Genomic DNA, 26,565 nt, shown 5'->3' with positions numbered 1-26,565 from the left:
TGAGTAGAATGCTTAGTTTCCTTTACTTTCCTATTGATTATTGTTTTTAGTACCAATGAGAATAACAGTGTATTCTTGACATGTTTTATAAGAAACCAAATTCAGGGGATGCCTGGGTGGCTCAGCGATTGGGCTCCTGCCTTCAGCTCAGGTTGTGATCCAGGGATCCGGGATCGAGTCCCACATCAGGCTCATCTGCTTCTCCCTCTGCCTATGTTTCTGCCTCTCTCTCTCAGTCTGTCTTTCATGAATAAATAAATAAATCTTAAAAAAAAAAAAGAAAAGAAAAGAAATCAAACTCAGTCTAGAAGTAAAATTTTAGATTTTATCCATCAGTCACCCTATTTTTATCTCATGCCTAAAGGTTACAGTTACCTAGAATGTTCAAGTTATTTGGCACCTGAAGTCCTTATTTTTATTTGGAAAAACTGGCCAACAAACTGTGACATTCTTAAGTTGTCTTGAATTAATGGGAAATTTGGTATTAAAATTTGACTCTAGGGCAGCCTGGGTGGCTCAGCGGTTTAGTGCCACCGTAGGCTCAGGGTGTGATCCTGGAGACCCAGGATCGAGTCCCACATCGGGCTCCCTGCATGGAGCCTGCTTCTCCCTCTGCTGTGTCTCTGCCTCTCTCTCTCTGTGTCTCTCATGAATAAATAAACAAAATCTTTAAAAAAAATAAAAGAAGATAAAAGAAAATTTGACTCTAGATTAATAGGTTAATAAACATGTTCAGTTATCTATCATTAAGATAATCATTTCATATCTAGATTTTTTTTAAAGATTTTATTTATTCATGAGAGACACACCCATAGAGAGAGAGAGAGGCAGAGACACAGGCAGAGGGAGAAGCAGGCTCCATGCAAGGAGCCTGATGTGGGACTCGATCCCGGGTCTCGAGGATCACACCCTGGGCTGCAGGCGGCACCAAACCGCTGCGCCACCGGGGTTGCCCCTCATAGCTAGATTAATTTGTTGCCTCTAATTGCAGGTAGAATCTTTTTAGATATATCATTAATATTATATGGCACAGCTTTCTCTCGACCTTGTCTACTTTCATATCTGGAGAATGTACTTTATACGTTTATAAACTTTCCCACTTGTGTTACTAAAGTATGTATATATATATTTATATATATATATATATATATATAATGTGTTTATGGGAATCCCTGGGTGGCGCAGCGGTTTGGCGCCTGCCTTTGGCCCAGGGCGCGATCCTGGAGACCCGGGATCGAATCCCACGTCGGGCTCCCGGTGCATGGAGCCTGCTTCTCTCTCTGCCTGTGTCTCTGCCTCTCTCTCTCTCTCTCTCTCTGATGACTATCATAAATAAATTTAAAAAAATTTTTTTAAAATGTGTTTATATGTTAAATATTAGATCTCTGATTTCAACCTTTAATTTATTAAAAGAAAGTTTATCTGTGTATAAAGACTCACATTATAATCAATTTAGGTAAGCATCCCTTTCTAGCCCTGATTGTTTTTTTGGTTTTTTTTTAAAGAATTTATTCATGAGAAACCAAGAGAGAGAGAGACATAGGCAGAGGGAGAAGCAGGCTCCATGCAGAGAGCCCATTGTGAGACTCCTCCTAGGACTTCAGGATCATGCCCTGGGCCAAAGGCAGGCACTCACCTGCTCAGCCATCAAGGGGTCCCTGTAGCCCTGATAGTTAATCTCTTTGAAGTCATAGATTCCCTTAAGAATGTAGTAAAAAAAAATTTTTAAATTTAAAAAGAAGAAGAATATGGAACCTCATCACACAAATATTGGCATAGGTTTGGGCACACATTTTGCAGAATTTTAGAGGGTTTGCAGACTCCCTCATTCTTGTTCCCCAAGCTTAGAACAACTGGCCTATGGTAATGAGTTCATAGCCTTATGTGTATTATTCAGATTAACATATTACTTTGTTGTGTTTTCTGTTAGGCTTACCTCATTTTTCTTCTGGTATTTTCCGCTGTTGGGGAAGGGATACTTTTATTGCACTGAGAGGTCTACTGCTGATTACTGGACGCTATTTAGAGGCCAGGTAGGAGATCTCTAAAAAGTTGCAATGCCAGTTTATATCTAAATGTTTTCACATGCTCTTCAAACTTTCCTTCTTACCATCTGTTTGTAACATTTGGGAGGTATGTTTTTCCTTATGTATTTTTTTTTTTTACATGTTCATTTCATAAGATGATAGGATTTCAAAAGAGTGAAAATTCTTGAAGTCACTAAATTTTAGTCCTTCATGTTACAGGTCAGGTTATCTTCAGCATTTGCCAGTTAATTTCAGTAAAACTAAAAAATGTGTAACCATGTTAACTAACATTACTCACTAAAGAGTAAATTTCTATGCCTGAATTAAGTATAAGAACTCAGATTAGTGGTGGATCCCTGGGTGGCTCAGGATCCCTGGAGTCCCAGGATCGAGTCCCACATCAGGCTCCTTGCATGGAGCCTGCTTCTCCCTCTGCCTGTGTCTCTGCCCCTCTCTCTCTCTCTCTGCATCTCTCATGAATAAATAAATAAAATCTTTAAAAAAAAAAAAACTCATTAACTTTTAGGTAAAATTTGAATTCTATCATTTTTTTCCTTCTATAATGAAGACTGAGTCCTATAGAAAGAATTATAGCATCAGGTTTTCCTCTATGTGTTGTCAAGCCTAGTAACCTCCAGGTTTGTCTTTTAGACTTAAAATAGTGTTTTCTTAATATCAGAATAATATGAATGAAATTATCAAAGGTAGAAAAGTGAAGCTGTACAGCAGTGCTACACAAATCAGTACTACAAATCAGTGGTGTCACCATCTCCTGAGAACTTGTTAGAAATGCAAATTAATGGTCCTTATGCTGAACTTCTGAATATAGGGATGGAGAAGGTAGAGTAACAGATGGAAATCTGTGTTTTCACAAGGGCTCCAGGTGATCTTCTGCAGCCCAAGGCTCTACAAATTAAAACTTTCATCGGAAAAAGCATTTATATGATACCTTGTGTTGAGGTCATTCAAAAAAAACTGAAGTTTGCCGCTTCAAATGAAAAAAGTTCTGATTTTGGTCCTTTTAAAATTGAAAATTTATTTTTTAAATTGAAGATTTCTAAGTGGGCATCTGAAACACATTGCATTCTTCCCTGCTAACCTAATACAATAAGACCTTTTCTTATTCATTTAAGAGATCATTATAGGGCTGTAGAAATTTGAGAGGCTGTTTGCTTCCTCCTTAAATACTCCTAACTGACTATGGTTAAGAAGTAGGAAATGGAACATTAGGGTTCAGCACAGTGTAATGGTTAAGAACTTGGGTTGGAGCCAAACTGCCAGGTTCGAACCCTGGTTCTAAACTACCAACTGATACATTATTTATCTTCTTTGTACTCTGTAAAATACTGATAGTACTTACCTTACAGGATTTTTCTAAGGATTTTTTTTCTAATGTTTTATATTTGGAGGGCGCCCAGGTGGCTCACTTGGTTAAGCGTCTGACTTCGGCTCAAGTCATGATCTCAGGATCCTAGGCTGGAGCCCCGCATCTGGCTTCATGCTCAGTGGGGAGTCTGCTTGTCCCTCTGCCCACCCCCCAATCGTGCTCACTTGCTCTCTCACTCTCTCTTTCTCAAATAAATAAAATCTTTTTGAAAAAAGATTTTTTTGAGAGTAATCTCTTCACCCAGCATGGGGCTCAAACTTATAACTCCAAGATCAAGAGTCACATGCTCAAGCCACTGAGCCAACCAGGCACCCCTAGAGAGGATTAAATGAACTAATACAATTAGGATCTGTCACATGCTAAGCATTGCATAAATGTTAGTTTTTTAAATCATTATTATTTTGTTGTCTGGGTTCCCAATTATCATTTCTATATACACTATCAACAATTTCTGCTGCTTAGTTTTATGTTATCTATCTAGATAGATGGGTATTTAGATCAGGGGTCAGAGAAATTTGGCCAATCACCTGTTTTGTATGACCTGGGTGCAAAGAATGGTTTTTACTATTTTAAAGAGTCATTTGAAAAAGAGTAATACAAGACTGGGACCATATATGGCCAACAGAGCCTAAAATATTTACTATCTGGTCCTTTGCAAAAAAAGTTGCCCACTCTGATCTATATGATTCTGAGAGAATAATGTATTTGTTAAGGTAGTGCTAGCTGTTCTAAATTATAAATTCATATATTTCAGTGGTTTTTCACAAATTTATTTCTCATTTCTGGTCCAAAATAGGTATTCAGGAGGCAGCTTTCCATGTAGTGATTCAGGGATCAAAGCTCCTTCATCTTGAGGATCGACCATCTGAGTACTACTCTCTAGTCAACTGGCAGAGAGGGAAGAGCCTGGGAAAAATACAGCTGTTCCACACACTTAACATACACTAGTTCCATTCACATTCTTGCTTTGGAATCCAGTAACCTGGCCACAGCTAGCTAAAAAAGTAGATTGAGGCATATAGGAAAGCCACTTTGGTGGGCACAGAGAGTTCTCCTTCATCCTTCTGCAGAGGTATTCATGGACAGAGGTCTTTTTATTCAAGTTTCAAGTGTATGACATTGTTCTGGATGGTTACAACTGCTCCATTCTGATTTTATTAATTGAAAATGTCACTGTCCATACTAACATTCTACTGTAGTATACAAGAAAAACCTTTATTGCACTATTATTTAAGAGAACAGCATTAAACTGAGACTTAAAATTAATTAATTTCTAAATGGTTTAGTCTAGGACATTTTAAATGACTTTTCCTAGGGTATACAGATTGCAATGCTAGGTTTTAAACCCCATTGTTATTTCTTAGTTTCATGCTCTTTTTAGAAATGCTATCCCATCTTACAAAGTTGTCATTTAGTATATGATAGTACAGTAATACGTTAAAAGATAAAGTATTCTCTGTCAGGTTTTTTAAATAAATCATGATTTTCAAGGTCAGCTTTTACCCATTTGTTTCCTTATGTATTTGCTTTGGTATTTAAAATAATAAAGTTCTTGTCCATGTCGTATTTACCTAGATTTTGAAATACCGCAGATTTCAAAAGTAGAATCTAGAGCTATAAGGGACCGTAAAAACCACCTAGTCCAATACCTAAATTGATAGATGAAGAAACTATCCCAGAGAGGGTAAGCTACACAGATTGTCAAGGAAAAAGCCAAGGCTAGGATTAAGGCTTCAAGCTTTTAATTCAAGGCTTAATCTCTCATATTATGACCATTTTCTACATGAAAATTCAAAGAAATAGGGACAAGAGAGAAAATGCATCTGAAATAATAGTCACAAAAAGGGACTTAAACTTTTTAAGTGATTGTTTTCGTGTTAAATGATCCACTTAATTCTGTTGTTTTAGGAATATTATTTTAGCATTTGCTGGTACCCTGAGACACGGTCTCATTCCTAATCTCCTGGGTGAAGGAACTTATGCCAGATACAATTGCCGGGATGCTGTGTGGTGGTGGCTACAGTGTATTCAGGATTACTGTAAAATGGTTCCAAATGGCCTAGACATTCTCAAGTGCCCAGTTTCCAGAATGTATCCTACAGATGATTCTGTTCCTTTGTCTGCCGGCACACTGGTAAAAATCCTCTTCAAACAGTTTTTTTTCCTTAAAAATAACTTTTAGCTTCTGATATAAAAATGTTTGTAATGAAGAATCCAAATCTGAAAGATTCTTCAAATATTGGTTTATGTTTAGCACCTACTGGTTCTATGAGCAATTGCAGAGATAAGACTTGCTTCTTGCTTAAAGAATTTTCAACATGATAGAAGAGATAATGTGTACATAACATGGTCATTGCAAAAGGTGGTGTATGGGAAATGCTGTGCATAAAAGGGAGAGAGATCATCTAGTAGATGGTTCTCAGGGAGGACTTCATAAGTAGCTAAAAATTTCACCTAAACTGAACCTTAAAAGATGAGTGGGATTTCAGCAGAGGTGAGAGAAGTTCTGGGAAGACCTCAGAGATGAAAGGAAAAGTAAAGAGCAGGGTAGATTGAAGCACAGTTTAGGACATACTGCTTAGTCTATTTTGGCTTTTTGTATAGGGTACCTGCAGAGTAGTAAGAGTAGGTGGGAAAGGGTAAACCAGGTTGTGGAGCACCTGATGACTAATCCAGGAAGTCCAGAGTTTATCTTATGAACAGTACAGAATAAATAAACATTCCAAGTGGTTTTCTTCCCAGTCAGTAATGTTCAATGATACTGTACTTTTTCCACTTCTCATCTACCTTTATATTATAACATTTGTCAAAAAAAGTTTTTATATAAAGTATCAGTTTATTATATAATAAGAGCAATGCCAATTTAAAGTTTAGATTTCTGTATAAGATAGATACAGTTATTAACTGCACAATTCACTCTAATGGAAACTATAGAAATTCACAAGAATTATTTTCATGTGTCAGCAAAATTATAAACTATTTCATGTCACAGACATGAATAGTCAAAACTACAATACGTTAAATATTCATATGCCAGAGGCTGACTGTATGATTTGGGGTATAGGAACTCCTTTTTTCTCCAGTCCCACCCCTGATCCCCATTTCTTCTCCTAAGGAAAAATCTATGTTTTCACAAAACTTCAGCTGTGGGATTTGGGAGAAGGTAAGAAAAATGTAATTTCTAACAGAACTAATATCCATTATGTCTCCAACAGGATCAACCACTGTTTGAAGTAATACAGGAAGTCATGCAAAGACACATACAGGGCATACAATTCCGAGAGAGGAATGCTGGTCCACAAATAGACCGAAACATGAAGGACGAAGGTACATAACTTTACATAGTAAAGATCGACTAATGAGGTAGAATTAAACTTTTTATATTATTCATGTATTTGACAAATATTATATTTGTGTCTAAAACTTCAGAATATCCCAATGAGAGAGATTAACATAGTTCCTGATCTCACTAGTTTAGTTTTAGTTTCTAGAGGAAAGATAAAATTTTATATATTTTGTCAGTTAATTTGAAAGGTAGTTTTGGTGATTGTATTTATGATCATAATAACGAATGAGTGCTCACTGTGTGTGCTAGGCATTATGCTAACAGCTTTTTCATGTTATTCCCATGTAATACTCCCAAGAACACTGGGGATGAGTTATACTGTTCCCATTTGTGTTGATAAGATGACTGAAGCAGAGTAGCTTGCTTAGAGTCACACAACTACTAAGTGGCAGAGTTAAGGTTTCATTTACAATCTGTGTAACTTAGGGTCTTCTAAAATTCTTTTTGTAAAAAGTTTTGTCTACACGGTTAAATAGATATACTTTTTTAATCTCTTAGAAGTTCATCATATTCCTATTTTTAATGGCATACTATCATCACCAGCCAGTGCAAGGCTAATGATAATTTATTTTATTACTCTATAGAGACTTTCCATATAGGAAGTAATGCAAAGACATATGCAGGGTATACAATATACATATACAATTCTGTGTATTTATTGTCCTTTGAAACATATACTGCTTTTTTGTGCATGTAGATTTTTCTTACTTCTTAATGTTGAAAGAATTAGAGACTGATAGAAATTTGCAAACATGGGGCACTTGGAGGGCTCAGTCAGTTAAGTGCCCGATTCTTGATCTCAGCTCAGATCTTGATCTCAGGATCATGAGTTCAAGCCCACCCTGGGCTCCATGTCCAGTATGGAGCCTACTTAAAAAAAAAAAAAAAGTTGCAAAAATGATATATAAGAGTATCCTGAAGTCTTCATCCAGCTTCCCCAATGAGGATATCTTACCTTACTGTATCTATATCTTACTGTAGTACAATATCAAAATTAGGAAACTGACATTAGTTTAGTTTAATACTAGTTAACTAGACTATAGACCATATTCAGTTTTAACTATTTTTTAGAGTCTTTTTTTAATTTTTTTTAAAGATTTTATTTATTTATTCATGAGAGACAGAGAGAGGCAGAGACACAGGCAGAGGAAGAAGCAGGCTCCATGCAGGGAGCCTGATGTGGGACCCGATCCCGGGTCTCCCGGATCAGGCCCTGGACTGAAGGCAGCGCTAAACCGCTGAGCCACCTGGGCTGCCCAGTTTTAACTATTTTTACATTAACTCATTTGTGTGTGAGCATGTGTGTGTGGTTCTATGTAATTTTGCCCCGTGTATGGTTTCATGTAACCACTACAGCAATCAAGACACTCAACTGTTTCGTCACCACAAAGGTCTTTCTTACGCTAACCCCTTTAGAGTCACAACAACAATCCCTGGTCTCTGACAACTACTAATCTGTTACGCATCTTTGTGGTTTTATCATTTTAAGAATGTATATAGATGGAATCATATAGTATGTAACCGTTTGAGATTGGTTCTTTCACTAAGCATAATTCCCCTGAAATCCATCCAATCTATTATATGTATCAATAGTTTATTCCATTTTATTGCTCAGTGGTATTCTCTTTCATGGATGTAACATTCACCTGTGGAAGGACATTTTGTTTTTTTCCATTTTTTGGTTGATGTAAGTAAGGCTAATATGAACATTTATATATAGGTGTTTGTAGGAAAATAAATTTTTATTTCTCTGGGACAAATGCCCAAGTATTTGATTGGGCCATATGGTAAGTATGATTTTTTTTTTTAAGATTTTATTTATTTATTCATGAGAGACACACACAGAAAGGCAGAGACACAGGCAGAGGGAGAAGCAGGCTCCATGCAGGGAGCCCGACATGGGACTCGATTCCGGGTCTCCAGGATCACACCCTGGGCTGAAGGCGGCGCTAAACCGCTGAGCCACAGGGCTGCCCTGAATTTGTTTTTGTAAGAAACTGCAAACTATTTTCTAAAGTGGTTTACCATTTTACAATCCCACCAGCAAACTGGAGAGATCCAGTTTTTCCATGTCCACAGCAGCATTTGATGTTAATCACTTTTTTTTAAGCTGTTCTGGTGGTTGGGTATACCACCACCCATTGTGGTTTTAATCTGAATTTCCCTAACAGCTAATGGTATTGAACATCTGTTCTTGTGCTTACTTGTCATCTGTAGCTCTTTTTGACGAAATGTGTGTCTTTTGCCATTTTCTAATTGGATTGTTGGGCTTTTTTGTTTTTTTACTATTGGAGATTTTATATGTGTGGCAAAATGCACATATTTACCATTTTACCATAAAGTACGTAACTTTAACCATTTTAAGTATGCAGTGGCCACTGCATCTCTAGAATTTTTCTCTAGAATTCCATCTCTAGAATTTTTCATCATCCCACACTGAAACTCTGTACCCAATAAACCATCACTTCTTATTCTTTCCTCCCCTAAACCCTATTAACCACTATTCTATTTTCTGCCTCTATAAATCTGACTGTTCTACATACCTCATATACATGGAATCATAGGGTATTTGTTCTTTTGTGTCTGGCTTATTTCGCTTAGCATTGCTATATCAGAGCTGCATATACTATACTTTTGTGCTCTTTGATTAAATACTACCTAATTTCACCTGTCTATATTCCCACTGATAATTAAAATGGCTTTCTTATGTGTCCATGTGCATGTTCCACTAATCTCATGGGTATAAAGCAACAAGTAATTGTTTTTATTTGCAATTCTATTACTGATGGATTTGAGTATTATTCCTGTTTATTATTTTTTAAGAAAGTTTCCTTTTCTATAAATTGTTCATGTGCTTTGCCTTTATTTATATTTCATCAATCCTGTATATTTTCCTTGTTGATTTCTAGGAGTCCCTTGTATATTCATCCATTGTCAGTTTTAGATATTGCACAAACCTTTTCCCAGTCTGGCACCCAACTTAACTTTATCTATGATGTCCTTCACTGTAGTTTATTTCAGAAATCCTACCTGGCCCACAGGTACAAAGATAATGTCTCATTTACTTTTATTAACTTTGTAGGCTTGCCTTTTACAAATAAAAAGAAACAATTCATTCCATTTTAATCCATTCATCTTTTGTCCTTATGGTTCTCTTTTTTTTTCTTAAGATTTTACTTAATCTTAAACTGTTATCTTAAAAAAACTTAAACTGTTGTGACTCTACTTTCTCTTTTCTTTGGTTATTGCCTTTCTTTAGGCAGCAATAAACTTTTATGTGTACTTTGATCATGTTTTCTTTCCATATCTCTTACAACATCCTCCAAGATTGATTGATTGATTTCCAGAGGCTAGTCCTTCCATCCCTAACTCACAGTACAGGAAATAGGAACAGGAGGTAAAAGTAGTTTGCATAAGGACATGCATACATAGTCCATTAATAAACATGAGAGAAGCATTCAGCCTTACCAGTACTCAAACAAATTCATATTAAAGTGGGTCTCCATTTTTCCCTACTAAATTATCATGAGACAGTATAGCATAAATGAAAGCACCAATGCTAGAAGCAGACTTGCTGTGTTAAAATTCCCATCTCTGCTCATTTTCTAGCTGTGTTCCCTTGGATAGGTTTTAACCTCTCTTTGCCTCCCTTTTCTACATTGGTAAAAGGAATATAATAATAGCACCTACCTCCTAAGGTTGATATGAGGATTCAATGAAATATGTATGTTAAAGCACTTAGAATAGTGCATGGCACATAGTGCTGTAAGTCTATTTATTATTAGAAAAAAAAAAAAAAACCCAGTGTATTAGTTTGCTGTGAGTGTCATATCAAAGTACCATACACTGGGTAGCTTAAATGACAAAAAATATATTGTTTCTCAGTTCTGGAGAGTAGAAATCCAAAATTAAAGCGTTGACAGGGTTGACTCGACCTTAGGGCTGTGAGACAAAGATCTGTTCAAGCCTCCCTCATAGGCTTGTAGATAGCCATGTTCATGTTTACGCAGATGTTCTCCCTATATCTTCACATCAGCTTCCTTCAGTGCATTGTCTGTGCCCAAATTTCCTCATCTTATCAGGATACCAGTGGAACTGGATTAGAGTGCAGGCTAATGACCTTATTTTAATGTGATTAATTTTTAAATTCCAATCTCCAAATAAGGTCATATTCTGATGTACTGGGGTTAGGACTTTAGCATATGAATTTGGATGTTTACACAATTCAATCAATAACAAACAGTAACAAAAAAAATAACAAACAGTAGCAAATAACATTTTAGTTTTGAGAGGTATTCACATACTATTGATGGCATTGTAAATTGACTCATTATTCTTGGAAAGCAATGTAGAGATAGATATCCAGATATGTTTTATGAGATTTAAAATATTCATATATTTTTGTTCATGAATTTATTATGCTCCTGGAATCTAGTCCATAAAATAATCTAAAACACACAAAAAAGTCGTATCATATAATACTGATTATAGCATTGCTTGTAATCACATAAAAAAATGAAGCAATCTTTATGTCTAACAGGAAATGTTTACATTGACTTGTATGGGGATCCCTGGGTGGCGCAGCGGTTTGGCGCCTGCCTTTGGCCCAGGGCGCGGTCCTGGAGACCCGGGATCGAATCCCACGTCGGGCTCCCGGTGCATGGAGCCTGCTTCTCCCTCTGCCTGTGTCTCTGCCTCTCTCTCTCTGTGACTATCATAAATAAATTTAAAAAAAAAAAAAAAAAATTTACATTGACTTGTATGAAAAATTCTATAATCTCTACAAATTATAATTTTTATAATTGTATATACATAATTTATATATTTTCTTGCTAATAGAGTGGTGCATTGAATATCCTCATACATATCTTCATATGCACATAGGTAAGGTTTTCTCTAAAATATGCATCTAGAAAAGAAACTACTATGTGTTAGAATATGCACATCTTCAACTTTTACAGTATTACTACATTGCTCTCCAGAGTGATTGTCCTAGTTTATTATATCACTCTCAGATTTTATAAATGTTTCATTTTGCTTTTTTAGGCTTTAATATAACTGCAGGGGTTGACGAAGAAACAGGATTTGTTTATGGAGGAAATCGCTTAAACTGTGGCACATGGATGGATAAAATGGGAGAAAGTGATAGAGCTAGAAACAGAGGAATCCCAGCCACTCCAAGGTAGGCTTTATTTGTATGGTGCTTATATAGTAATACCCTTTTTATTTTTTTTATTTTTTTTATTTTTTAATTTTTATTTATTTATGATAGTCACAGAGAGAGAGAGAGAGAGAGGCAGAGACACAGGCAGAGGGAGAAGCAGGCTCCATGCACCGGGAGCCTGACGTGGGATTCGATCCAGGGTCTCCAGGATCGCGCCCTGGGCCAAAGGCAGGCGCCAAACCGCTGCGCCACCCAGGGATCCCGTAATACCCTTTTTAAAATCACATACTTGTGGAGTCTTTTATTCCATTAACCATGAAACCTTCGTATCAAATCAGTCAAATCTGGGGCATCTGAATGGTTCAGTCAGTTATGCGTCCAACTCTTGTTTTAGGCTCAGTTTATGATCTCCTGGGTGGTAAATTGAGCCTGGAATTGAGCCCCATGCTCAGCGTCAAGTTGGCTTGAGATTCTGTCTCTGCCCTTCCTCCTTGCCATGTGTGCACACATGCACTCTTTCTCAAATAATCTTTTTTTTAAAAAATCAGTCAAAATCTCCCTTCCTCCCTCCCTCCTACTTCCTATTCCACTCACTCCTTCCTTTCCCACAATATACATATACGCAACTCTCTTGTTACAAGTCATTGAGTAAAGCTGTCTGTTCTTTTCTAGAAGTTCTCATGAGATGATTCTCAGCAAGCACCTCAAGGGAAGGTTTTATGATTCATTATCCCTGTTGTTAAGATCTTTTCTTAACCTGAAATGCTTTTATTGTAAACATTTCATTATGTCCATTGATTGTAAATACAGAAAATACCCAATTATTCTGTTCTTTATGAAATACTTTTAATTTCTGAACTTTTTCCCCCTAATTATTTTATCTTTTGTCCCATCATTTCTTTTTATGGTTTCAAATGCTTAATACTTCGTAACAAGTCTAGGGGTGCCTGGGTCTCTCAGTTGGTTAAGAATCTGACTACATACCAGCTCAGGTCTTGATCTCAGGGTCATAAGTTCAAGCCCCACGTGGGGCTCCATGCTGAGTGTGGAGCCTACTTTAAAAAAAATAAAAATTAAATTTAAAAAAATTTTTAAAAAGGCAGTATCAAGTCTAAGAAACTTTTTTCTTATTCTAAATTTTATCTTCAAAATAGTCAAAGGGATTATAAGGGAAAGGTGGGGAAGTGAATGGGGAAAAATTAGAGAGGGAAACAAACCATAAGACTCCTAACTATGGGAAAAAAACAAAGGGTTGTAGAAGGGACCATGAGTGGGGGATGGAGTAACTGGGTGACAGGCATTAAGGAGGGCACTTAATGGGATGTGCACTGGGTGTTATACTATATGTTGGTAAATTGAATCCAAATTTTAAAAAATAAATAATTTTTTTTAAAAAAATCAAGAGTCAGATACTTAACCAACTGAAAACAAAAACTAATTTTATCTTCAGTCAGAATTATCAAGAAAAAAATCATTTAATCATAGCTGTTTTTACATGCTTTGCAAATTCTTTTTAAAACATGTTTATTTTGGTACATTATTAGGTCTTCTTGTACTTCCCTTCCATTTTCCTTAAAAATGGGCTTTGAAATTGTTATGTATACCTTCCCTAGCTTTCTTCAGTCCCATATCCCATGTTTACCATCTTTTCTCTGGTACTCTGTTTCAATATTCTCCAATTCTTTACCACTGCCTTTTCCAGCTGCCATCTCCTTTAACTCTGTAATCACCATTCCACTCCATAGAATTTTTTTTAAGTGTTGAGAAGGTAAGCAATGGTAAAACAGTAATAGGAGAGCCTTCTTATATGTGCATTTCTTATATACATTTCAATAAAGTGAGCGGTTTTTCATAGATGGTTGTTTTTATAATTCATCAGAATTGTTTATTGAATGCCCTGTGAGTAGTGCTTAAGTGACTCCAACTTACAGAATAAAGTTTCTTTTAATTTTAGAGATGGGTCTGCTGTGGAAATTGTGGGCCTGAGTAAATCTACTGTCCGCTGGTTGCTGGAATTATCCAAAAAAAGAATTTTCCCTTATCATGAAGTCAGAGTAAAAAGACATGGTAAGCTGTTCATTTTATTTAAAAAAAAAAAAAAAAAAAAAAAAAAAAAAAAAAAAAAAAAAAAAAACTTTGAATATGCTGTCTATACTCCTAATCTACCTAATTGTTATTTGACTCAGTGAACTAATATTAGAAAACCCTCAAGATTAAGAAGAAAGAAAAAACGTTAGTTTACTCATATAAAGTTGTAACAAAACTGGTTACTAACCATATTTTTGCAACAGCTTTGAACTGAGATATGAAAAGCATCATAGTTATTGCCTTATTGTGCTTTTCTTTGCCCTTAATGTGACTGTGAGCAAGTTGCATTTTTGTGAACACTTATGAAATCTTTACATCTCTTTTTTTAGAACTGTGCTATCCAATAGAAATATAATTTGAGCCACATATATAATTTTTTAAGCCACATATATAATTTTAAATTTTCTAATACTTACATTGAAAAAAAGTAAAAAAGGGCAGCCAGGGTGGCTCAGCGGTTTAGCGCTGCCTTTAGCCCAGGGTGTGATCCTGGAGACCTGGGATCGAATCCCACATTGGGCTCCCTGCATGGAGCCTGCTTCTCCCTCCGCCTGTGTCTCTGCCTCTCTCTTTCTGTGTCTCTCATGGATAAATAAATAAAATCTTAAAAAAAAAAAAAAAAAGAAAGAAAAGAAAAAGGTGAAATTAATTATATTTTTTTTTAATTTTTTATTTATTTTATGATAGTCACAGAGAGAGAGAGAGAGGCAGAGACATAGGCAGAGGGAGAAGCAGGCTCCATGCACCGGGAGCCTGATGTGGGATTCGATCCTGGGTCTCCAGGATCGCGCCCTGGGCCAAAGGCAGGCGCCAAACCGCTGCGCCACCCAGGGATCCCTAATTATATTTTATTAACTCAGTATATGCCAGATGTTATTTCAACATATAATCAGCATTAAATTATTCATGAGATATTTTACATTCTTTTGTGAGAGGAATATTTTCTTTGAAATTCAGTATATAAAAAAAAATTCAGTATATATTTTATACTTCTGGCACTTCTCAATTCAGACTAGCCTCATTTCAAGTGCATAAACATAACTTTATCAAACATGTAAGAGTGATACAAAGACCAGTCAAGGATCATTTGCTAGAGTCTAATCCTTTCTGATAATATAATGAAAGATGATTTTTTATTTCAGTCCTTTAAAAAACCCTGACATTTTCAAGAAGTGGATAATTTATTGCCTAAATATTACTCTTTGGCTATAAGTAAATATGTGGATTTCTTTGAATGCTTAAAACTGCCAAGTCTTTTATCATGTTTCAGGAAAGGTTGTGACAATCTCATATGATGAGTGGAACAAAAAAATACAAGACAACTTTGAAAAGCTATTTCATGTGTCAGAAGACCCTTCAGATTTTAATGAAAAGCATCCTAACCTGGTTCACAAACGTGGCATATACAAAGATAGTTATGGAGCTTCCAGCCCTTGGTGTGACTATCAGCTCAGGCCTAATTTTACCATAGCAATGGTTGTGGTAAGTGAATTGTTATTTACAAATTTCAAAAATGTTGTGATGGAGTGTATTTAGTTCTTTATTCCCATTTGTTTTCAAATTCATTTAGTTGCCAAAAAGCATATTGCTTACTAGCTAGTTCAATATAGTCTTTTTAAATTAATAAAGCTTTATGCATACCACCCTTAACCTACAATATCCAGTATCAAAAAACAGAAAATAATAGATGACGACTAATGAAGTGCTTCCCAACACTTTTCATATCATAGCACACATAGAAAAGAAAGATATTTGTACAGCACACTGAGCTAACTGAAGTAGATTGGTTGTGTCAGATTGAAACTGCTTCACTTAGCCCCAGGCCCTGCCCCACTGCCTTGAAAGCTGATGGCATGGCTATTTTAGCACACCTGTGCTATGACCAGTACCTCAACCCACTGGTTGGAAAGATCTAGACTGTTGAACTAATGTGAGTAGCTTCTAACTTATATTCTACTTCCTTCGTTGTATTGCTAAAATGCATCTATCCAGCCAAGAATTCTAGACTCCTTTTATCTCTACTTAGTCTAAAAATAAACTAGAAGGACAGTAAAATAGAGATGGCATGTACTCTTCCATGCCTGCTTAGCTGTTTCTACCTTGTTAAAAAGAGAAGTAAACATGGTACTATAAATTATAGTAGAATAAAAAAATCCAAGGGCATGTAAAGTTAGCTTCTGTTCAGTATGCAAAGACTATACTTTCAAGGATCATTTCTATAGTTTGTTACTCTTCAGTATGCATTGGATTTCATTTAACCATTAAAATTAATGCAGATTCTTAGCCACCAGTGCTTTCTCTCCTTCTCCGTATCAGAAGTAAATTTACTCATGCTGTTAGAGTACAAGATTCTGTATTTTACTATGATCCCGATAGCAAAAAAATGACTACCAGATACATTTAAATTAGGAAGCTATTGTAGGGATGCTTGGGTGGCTCAGTGGTTAAGCATCTGCCTTCAGCTCAGGTCATGATCCCAGGGTCCCGTGGGTAACTTCTCCCTCTGCCTATGTCTCTGCCTCTCTGTGTGTCTCTCGTGAATAAATCTTTTTTTTTTAAAGGAAGCTACTGTAAATCTTCTGAAAAATGAATTAGATGGGTTTAAGTGTGCTCTGCTTCATTGTAGCTGTGGCAACTTCTTTTTGGAGCTTGAACACTTTGTTAAAATGACACAAGGAAACAATCACCTCTATCAGCTTTCCTAACTCCTAAAGCCAAGAACAGTGCTTCCAGGTCAGCCCCATAGCATTAGGTCTGGTTAGGCATCTGCACTCGAAAACAAATTCTGACCCACACTATCTTTAAACAGTTTTCATTTCCAAGTTTATGAATAGTTTATGTTCCACTGTGGGTAGAAACTAATTCTTTTGTGATCTTTAAAAGTTTGAATATTTGTTTTTGACATTCGTTAGGCCCCTGAGCTCTTTACTGCAGAGAAAGCATGGAAAGCTCTGGAGATTGCAGAAAAAAAGCTGCTTGGTCCCCTAGGCATGAAAACTTTGGATCCAGAGTAAGTTAGAATATAAGTATTAAGAATGTTGCTCATATGGTATTTGATATATAATTCTATTTAATTATATTTAATCTTGACATGAAAACTTTTGACTAGAGTAAATTGGAGTACAAATATTAAAAATGTTGATATTGATTGCATCAGTCATAATTTTTTGCTTGTCAGTAAACTCTCTAAAATTATGTCAGAGTTTTTAAAAATACCAGCTATATGTTCATTAAATATCAGTGTTCATAATGCTTGTCCTTTATTTAGTAATCAAGAAGAATTTTAAGCTTATAAAACTAATGTTATAAATATTTCCTAATGCTTATTTTTTTCTGATTGTAAAAATAATACATGATTATGGGCATTGGAAGTGTAGACATAATTGTCTTCTCAGAGACAGTCCATATTTTCCAAGTTGTTAACTCCTGTTCATTCTCTCCCTATTTCTAAATACTATGTGTATGCGGCTGTTATTAGACATTATTTGGTTATTTCTTTGAAGATGTAACTCTTTTCTCACCTAACCATTAATCATTTCCATCCTTTCTATATAATTACCCCATTATTTTTATTTAAACCAATAACTGATTTTGTTTTTATTTTATAATTTTGTCATTTTAATTTCTTTCCCAACTTTTGTTTTTTCTTGAGTTTCTAATGACTTTCCTGTTTGTCTTCTGCTGTTTTCTTTTAAAGCTTGATGCTCAACATTAAGTTGCTTTCTATATCAATCTATAGACCCTCTTTTCTATATAGTGCCCCCACCTTTGTAGAATTTTCCTAATTTACTGTATACTCATTTCAGTCTTGAGATGCAAACTTTTTGTGTGTATACTTATCCGCATTCGGAGGTGTTCTCCAGAATTTTCAGAAGCATTAGGAACCACTAGTCAAAACTAAAACCCACAGTTAAGGCTTACTCATGTGGCAAGTTCTGTCTCTCATTAAAAGAAAAAAAGAAAAGTAATAATTTCATTAAACTGACCAACAACTGTCTTCAATTATCTGTCACAATAAGTTTGTAATACATTGTTTAGTTTATAAGTGTGTATAAATATTCTATGTCTATTTGGTTGGTACTTATAATCTGATAAATACCAATTTTAATTAATTTTAAAGTAACTTCATGGAGAAGTTTCAGAAGCAACCTTTCTAACATATAATAATAAAACTATATCTTTAATGTTTACTAATTCAAATTATTTTATGTATATTTTAGTCATTAATATATTAGAAGCTTAGTAAGATAATTGGCTTTAACCAATATTTAGTGTCAGACTAACTCCTTGAAGGCAAGATACCTGAATACTTTATATTTCTCAGTATCAACCAGTAACTATTTGTTAATTATTTCCTAACATGTTGTTAAAGTATTCTGGAGGTGGCTGGCTGGCTCAATCAGTAGAACATGTGACTCGATCTGAGGGTCATGAGTTCAAGCCCCACATTGAGCCTAGAGTTTACTTATTAATTAATTAATTTTTAAGACAGGTTGTAAAAAAAAATTCTGAATCCAGTATATACTAATTTATGGTTAAATAGATAATGAGCTTGCTTATTCTATAGACTTGGAAGGCAAAATTATTTGATCATTTCTCTTACTTTTGCTATTGAAAAATCTTTCTAATGCTTCTTATGTAATATTTGATCTTTTTCTAACCTAAATTTCAATCATTTTGCAGCGATATGGTTTATTGTGGAATTTATGACAATGCCTTAGACAATGACAACTACAATCTTGCTAAAGGTTTCAATTATCACCAAGGACCTGTAAGAATTTCGTTTCTCTTTTCAGAGTTTTCAGTTGAAATTATTTTCCAAATAACTTAATAAATATTCACAGCTCTTTTTTTTTCCTTTCCTTTTAAATCCTCTTTTTTAGGAGTGGCTGTGGCCCGTTGGGTATTTTCTTCGTGCAAAATTATATTTTTCTAAATTGATGGGTCCAGAGGCCAATGCCAAGACTGTGTTTTTGGTTAAAAACATTCTTTCCCGACATTATGTTCATCTTGAGAGGTAAGGCGTCAGGGGGCATGTAATTTTCATCTAGTGTTTAGTCAGTTTATTAAATATTAGGTAAATAACAGTTCCTTAAAATTCATTCCTGTATACTCTAGGTATCCCAATGAAATTTGAAAACTTTACTCTTATTTAACATGACAAGTTCAATGATATAATTTTCATCTTCCTTTAACTATTTTAGGTTATTTATCTTAATTTAAGGACATGATATTATATAATTTACACATGTGGAATAGTCTTTGATTTTTTAAATATAGTGGATATTTTGGGTATGCTTAAAACAGAAGAAATATAAAAACTAAAAGTACTTAGGCTGGGCCTTTTGAGTTAACTGATTTAAAGACTTATGTGGTTGCCAGAGGGGAAACAGATTTTGCTTCATTTACTTTGAAAGCTATTATGAGATGCAGAAGTTTTAGTTTCATGAATTGACCCTCTTATCATTATGAAATGACCTTCTTTATCACTGGCAATGTATCTTTGCTTCAGAATTCACTTTGATAGGGCAGCCCAGGTGGCCTACCGGTTTAGCGCCACCTTTAGCCCTGGGTGTGATCCTGGAGACCTGGGATCGAGTCCCACGTCAGGCTCCCTGCATGGAGCCTGGTTCTTCCTCTGCCTGTGTCTCTCTGCCTCTCTCTCTCTGTGTCTGTCATGAATAAATAAATAAAATCTTTAAAAAAAAAAAAAAAGAATTCACTTTGATAGTAATATAAGCATGTCAGGTTTCTTTCGATTAGTTTTTACCACACTATATATTTCTTCATCCTTTACTTTTAACCTACTTGTGTCTTTATGTTTAAGGTAGGTTTCTTGTACATAGAAGCATGTAATGAGGACTTGCTTTTTTATGCAGCTTGATAATTTCTGACTTTTATTTGGAAAGTTCAGGCCATTTATACTTAATGTGATTATATTATTAAGTAGAAATCTGTTTTCTGTTTATTCTGGGTTTTGTTAGCTTTTTCCTCTTTTTCTGCTTCTTTTGGACTGGATTTTTTTTTTTAAGATTTTTTTATTTACTTATTCATGGGAGACACAGAGAGAAGGCAGAAACATAGGCAGAGGGAGAAGCAGGCTCCCCGCTGGGAGCCTGATGTGGGACTCCATCCTGGGACTCCAGGATCACGCCCTGAGCCGAAGGCAGATGCTCAACCGCTGAGCTACCCATGGGTCCCTGGATATTTATTATTTGGCATATATTTACTCCGTTTTATCTCCTTTCTTGGCTAATTAGCTACTTTTTTAAATTGTTGCTTTACGTTTATAATTTATCATAGTTTACCCTCCAGTATACCTTCAAGTATAGTATAATAATCTTAAAATAGTATAGTTCCATTTCTCCCTTTTGTGCTATTATTGTCATCTATTTTGCTTCGCAAACATTATAGCCCCGCACAACATTGTTACTATTTTTGTTTTGCCATCAGTTATTTTTCTTAGATATTTAAATAATACAGAAAAAAGTCTTAGGCAACTACTCACATAGTTGCCATTTCCAGTGTTCCTCTGTGTGTGAATATCTATTTCCATCTGGTATCATTTTCTTTTGCCTAAGGAATTCCTCTATAATGTCTTATAGTGCAAGCCTACTCTTGATAAATTCTTTAAGGTCTTATATGTCAAAAAAAAAAAAAAAAAAGGTCTTATATGTCAGCAAAGTCTTTATTTTGCCTTCATATTTGAAAGTTATTTTTGTTGTACAGAGAATTCAATGTTAACAAGTTTTTTCTTTCAGTGCATTGAAGTGTGGCATTGTTTTGACAGTAAATCTGCTATCATCCTTACTCACCCTTACTCTCTAATGTTCCACTAATTCCATTAAGTAAATTTTTCGTTTTACACATTGTTTTCATCTCTTGAAGTTTGATTGTGGTCTTTTTTATATCTTCCGTGTCTCTGTTGAATATTTTGAACATATGGAATATGGTTACAGTAACTATTTTAATGTCTTTGTCTGCTAATTGATATCTGGGTTGATTTCATTTATGATGATTCCCTTCTTATGGATTGTTTTATCCTGTTCTTTACCTGTGTTTTGGTATCAGCTTTTTTTGTATTTCTATAAATATTCTTGGACTTTGTTTTGCAATGCAGTTATTTGCAAACAGTTTGATCCCTTCAGATTTTGATTTTAAGCTTTGTTGGGTCTGACCCAGAGCAGGATTTAGTGTAGAGCTAATTATTCTCCACTAATGAGTCATGGCCTGAGTTCTTTATCCCATATCCCTAAAATTACGAAGTTTTCAAACCTGGCTGGTAGAAATGAGCACTGTTCCTGACCCATTGTAAATGTCAGGTACAAGTTTAATTCTTCAGGTAATTCTTTCCCCATCCTTCATTAGTTTACTCTTGTGTATTGACTGATCGATAGGCGAATAGTTGAGTGGGACCTTCTGCATATCTCCAGAGTTCTCTCCTTTTTTTGTACTCTGTCCTGAAAATTCTAGTAGCCTTGGTCTTCCTGGACTATCTGTTCCATTTCTTCAACTCCAGGAGTCTGCCAGGCTCTACCTTTTCCCTTTCCCGTGTCAGATCCTGGAAACTCCCTCGAGCCAGAAAGTATGGTAGTTACAGGGTTCCTTGCATTTTCTTCTCATTTCTTAGGGATCACTGTTCTTTGTTGCCTAATATCCAGCATCTTGAAGATTACTGCTTCATTCTCCTTGTCCATTGTTTCAGGCGCAAGGGAGCTTCTGTCTACATTATTCCATGTTTGTCAGAAGTGGAAGACCTTTGCTTTCTGGCCTAATAAGATGTTTTAAGCTCATATCTTACTTTTCTTGCCCTAGCCTAGGTGGGCAGTTCTGTCCCTGGTTTGTTTACTTTTTGTGTTTGTGAAGAATCTTATTTAAAAGCCCAGATCCAGGGACACTTGGCTGGCTCAGGCAATAGAGCATGTGACTCTTGATCTCAGGGCTGTGAGTCCAAGCCCCACATTGGGTGTAGAGATTACTCTAAAAAAGTAAATTCTAGGGGTGCCTGGGTGGCTCAGCAGTTGAGCGCCTGCCTTCAGCTCAGGGCGTGGTCCTGGGATCGAGTCCTGCGTCGGGCTCCCTGCGTGGAGCCTGCTTCTCCCTCTGCCTGTGTCTCTGCCTCTCTCTCTCTCTATGTCTCATGAATAAATAAACAAAATCTTTAAAAAAATAATAATAATAAATTATTTAAAAAGAAATAAATACATACATGCATATATACATACATTAAAAAAAACAGATCTAAATACTTGGTATATTTATTGCTCTTGGGGAATTATTGTTACTGTGCCTTCCAGCAGATAAAGCTAAGAAATATGTATAATACATACACACACAGAGAGAGATCTATATCTCTGGGTACTTTTTTATCTCTATATATTGAAAACCTACATCCACACCAGTTCCACTCAATGTTTAATTTTGTTTTTTAGCTTTTCCTATTTGTAATTCCCTTTTCCAACAGTAAGCTACTCCCCACACTCTGCTATCATTACCGGATAGACTGAACTCACCCTATTCAGGCTCTGACACCCCATGCCAGGGTGCCCCAAGACATAGATGACCTCTTCACCCTTCCTGGGCATGACAACCCCACACTAGGTCACACTTATGTGTGGATTCCCTCCTTGTACCACTTGGGTTCTGGGACACCCCCACTCTTGGTGTGAACTTTCTTCATAGCCCTCAGGCTGTGGCATCCCACCTTGTGCTATTCCTTCTACCCTTCTTTCCTCTCCTCCCCAACTGTGGTCACCAACCTTCTTTGTCCCACCTAATGACTTGAGGAGTGAATTTTTCGGAAAGTAAGGGAAAGATTTCTTTCTACCAGTATGGATATGTTCCCATGTTCTAGTTCCACATACAATTATGAGCAGCATATCAATGGTTCTGTAAGTTTTTGTCCCTTAATTTCAGTACTATATTAGTTTGCTAGAACTGCCATACAAAGCACTATAAACTGAACAGTTTAAATATGGTCTTATTGTCTCACAGTTCTAGAGGACAGAAATTTGAAATCAAAGTGTTGGCAGGGCCATGCTCCCTCTGACGATACTAGGGAAGGATCTCTCCCAGCCCTTCTCCTAGCTTCTGATAATCCCTTGACTTGTGACAGCGTAAGTCCAGTCTTCACATGGCTTTCTCCCTGTGTGCATTTCTGTGACCAAATTTCCCCATTTTATAAAGACACCAGTCATATTGGATTATGGTCCCATCCTATTCCAGTGTGACCTCATCATAACTAATTATATCTATAACAACCTTATATCCAAGTAAGTTAACATTCTAAGGTACTGAGGGTTAGGACTTCAACATATGAATTTTGAGAGAGACACAATTCAACTGATTATGATACCCTGGTACCCAACTTCAGTAATTTGGCGTTTTACTCTGTGAAGTACCATGAACACTTGGAAGCAAGTTTTCTATTTTCTATTTCCCTGTGACAGCTTTTTAAATGTGGTAACTAGCTGGTATTATTATTAGTTATTATCTAAAATCTCGTATTTACCTAAGGGAATTATCTTTTTCATTTAATTATAAAATATGTAATACCTGCAGAAGAGTAAAATGTAACATATACTCTCCCTAGAGCCATGAGTTACAAAGCATAATGGTGAAACACATTCCCATAACCCAACTTTAAAAAGGAGATATTCCAGGATTTCTGAACTTTATGTTTCATACTTAAGAGATTATACTGAAAGTAAGAATAGATTTGATAACAACACTGTGTTCTGATAGTGAGACCTGGGACAAGTTGTTAACCTCGTAAACCTCTTACTGATCTATGAATAGGAACGATTATGGTACTTATATTACAGGGTTACTATAAGCATAAATGAGATAATGTAAATAAATCATTAAGTATTAGAATATAATAAATGTACAATAAATACTGTGTAATATTCGGTAGAATGACAGATTACTATAGAAATTCAGATTGTGGGATCCCTGGGTGGCTCAGCGGTTTGGCGCCTGCCTTTGGCCCAGGGTGTGATCCTGGAGACCCAGGATCGAGTCCCATGTCAGGCTCCCTACATAGCCTGCTTCTCCCTCTGCCTCTCTCTCTCTCTCTCTCTCTCTCTCTGAATGAATAAATAAATAAATAAATAAATAAATAAATAAATATTAAAAAAAAGAAATTCAGATTGTTTTTAATTGGCATTGCTTTCCTAATTTTCATTATTCTATGTTAGTTTTACAATTTTATCAAAATCAAATGTAATACGTCTACATAATTACAATTTGAGCTTCATAAACTTCATGTGAAACTTGGGATCCCTGGGTGGCGCAGCGGTTTGGCGCCTACCTTTGGCCCAGGGCGCGATCCTGGAGACCCGGGATCGAATCCCACGTTGGGCTCCCGGTGCATGGAGCCTGCTTCTCCCTCTGCCTGTGTCTCTGCCTCTCTCTCTCTCTCTCTCATTCTGTGTGACTATCATAAAAAAAAAAAAAACTTAAACTTCATGTGAAAGTAATAAAATTAGACCGGAGAAGATAATTGTCTATATATTGCTTGGCATGGTAGTTTCTTCTAGGTTTTGGGGGGGGAGGTTTGAGAGAATCTTTTCTTTTTAAGATTTATTTATTTATTTATTTATTTATTTATTTATTTTTATTTATTTATTTATGACACAGAGAGAAAGTCAGAGACACAGGCAGAGGGAGAAGCAGCAGGCAGAGGGAGAAGCAGGCTCAATGCAGAGAGCCATATGTGGGACTCTCCATTCCGGGACTCCAGGATCATGCCCCCAGCTGAAGGCAGACGTTCAACCTCTGAGCCACCCAGGCATCCCTTCTTTTTGTTTGGGTTTTTTTAAAGATTTTATTTAGTTATTCATGAGAAATAGAGAGAGAGAAAGAGGCAGAGACACAGGCAGAGGGAGAAGCAGGCTTCATGCAGGCAGCCCGACATGGGACTCGATCCTGAGTCTTCAGGATCATGCCCTGGGCCAGAGGTGTCACTAAACCTCTGATCCACCCAGGCTGCCCTCTTCTGTTTTTAATACATAAAAGGAATCTTCTGTGTTTCAAAGTCTTAAATTCCAAAGATTGAATATCCAAGAATAATTTCAGTCTAAATTCTTTACATACATAGATCTTTAGGATATCTTGTTTTATTTTGTAGCAAATAGCTATATATGATTGTTTTTCTATACTAGAAGGAAAAAATGCCAAGTGTATTTTGTTAATCCAAACAAGAGACGTGTTATATTGTATCTCATAAAATGTCTTTTCTTTTTTTTTTTAAGATCCCCTTGGAAAGGACTTCCTGAACTGACCAATGAGAATGGCCAATACTGTCCTTTCAGCTGTGAAACACAAGCCTGGTCAATCGCTACTGTTCTTGAAACACTCTATGACTTATAGTTGATTCATGAATATGTATTAAGTATACAATCACTTATATTATGGAATGCAAGGTCAAAATATAATGTAAATGCTTTATATGCACAGACTTGAGTCATTTTAAAAATCTCATTCATATGATATTGATGCCCAATTAGGTGATACTTTAAAAGCATTTTTGTTGTTGTTTTTTTTTTCTTTAATGGACAGAGGTAGCTTTTGATTTGAATCAGAAAGAAAAACTATCATTACCAATAGGATGTTTTTCTTTTGAATTCAGGAAGTATTCTTGAAATGCCTAGAAATTAAGAATTTGAAATCCAGAGATTAAAAAATAAAAATCATGTAATCTACTGTACATAAGTGAAAATGAAATATGAGAATGTAATAATGAATGAAATGGAAAAGTATCCTTAAATCTTGGTATTATATTTTCTTTAGTAAAAATACCTACTGAATATACTGTAGTTAACAAATGTTCTCACCTTTTAGTATATTATTACTAGCACTTCCCACACAGCATTTGATAAATACTAAGTATTGAATCACGGAAGTGTCTATCTACAATGTTATATTCAGAAATGGAGCACAGATGTTCATTGTGTGCTTTTACTTCACTAATATATTAATGTGTGGTGGGTATTTAATATTAATATTTTAATTAATATTTTAATATTTGCCATAATTTCCTTATGTTAATGATGCCTACATAGGATATATGAAAAAACACAAGCATTTAAGAATTTTATTTCCTAAAAACTGTTTTATAAGATTATAAAATTAATCTTGAGGTCCTATTTCCTACTATGAGATGATTTACATTCTCAAAATGTATATTGTTGGTCAAAGAAAAACATGCTATATTAATTTTCTAAAACTTATTTTATTAGTTTGTAAAAGCATATTGATGGATCATAGTAGATGCTAGTTTCCTATTACCTAAAACCTACATTGACAAGCTTAGCATTGAGAACAATCTTAATATAATAAAAATACATGAATTTAGTAGTTATCTTGAATTCGATAGAATAATTTAAAATTTTTCTCATGACCTTAATTCTGCAAAGTCATAAAAAGAAAAAGGTTTTTAACCTTTATATGAGTTAATATTTTTGAATAATACTTCAGATGGAATTTTTTATTGTTTTACTGTTTTTGTCTCAAGAAGATACCTATATAAAATCATTATACTTCTGGTTGA

At 35.5% G+C, this 26,565-nt stretch overlaps 1 protein-coding gene and 1 pseudogene across 1 annotated transcript in view; both read left to right on the top strand.

Annotated features, from left to right (window-relative positions):
- Nucleotides 1-25,484, top strand: part of AGL (amylo-alpha-1, 6-glucosidase, 4-alpha-glucanotransferase) — a 70,282-nt gene extending 44,798 nt beyond the window's left edge. The window contains 10 exon segments of the mRNA NM_001048096.1: nucleotides 1,931-2,033; nucleotides 5,323-5,548; nucleotides 6,630-6,741; nucleotides 11,807-11,942; nucleotides 13,879-13,991; nucleotides 15,283-15,494; nucleotides 16,925-17,022; nucleotides 18,696-18,783; nucleotides 18,896-19,029; nucleotides 25,268-25,484. Of these exon segments, the coding sequence (NP_001041561.1) occupies nucleotides 1,931-2,033; nucleotides 5,323-5,548; nucleotides 6,630-6,741; nucleotides 11,807-11,942; nucleotides 13,879-13,991; nucleotides 15,283-15,494; nucleotides 16,925-17,022; nucleotides 18,696-18,783; nucleotides 18,896-19,029; nucleotides 25,268-25,385 (1,340 nt within the window). The 3' untranslated portion in view covers nucleotides 25,386-25,484.
- On the top strand, nucleotides 16,204-16,280 carry LOC119872430 (annotated as a pseudogene).
- Nucleotides 25,485-26,565: the final 1,081 nt, after the last annotated feature.

Source organism: Canis lupus, chromosome 6 (assembly GCF_011100685.1).
Source record: "Canis lupus familiaris isolate Mischka breed German Shepherd chromosome 6, alternate assembly UU_Cfam_GSD_1.0, whole genome shotgun sequence".
Taxonomy (NCBI): Eukaryota; Metazoa; Chordata; class Mammalia; order Carnivora; family Canidae; genus Canis; species Canis lupus.
This window is presented reverse-complemented; position numbering and strand designations above follow the sequence as displayed.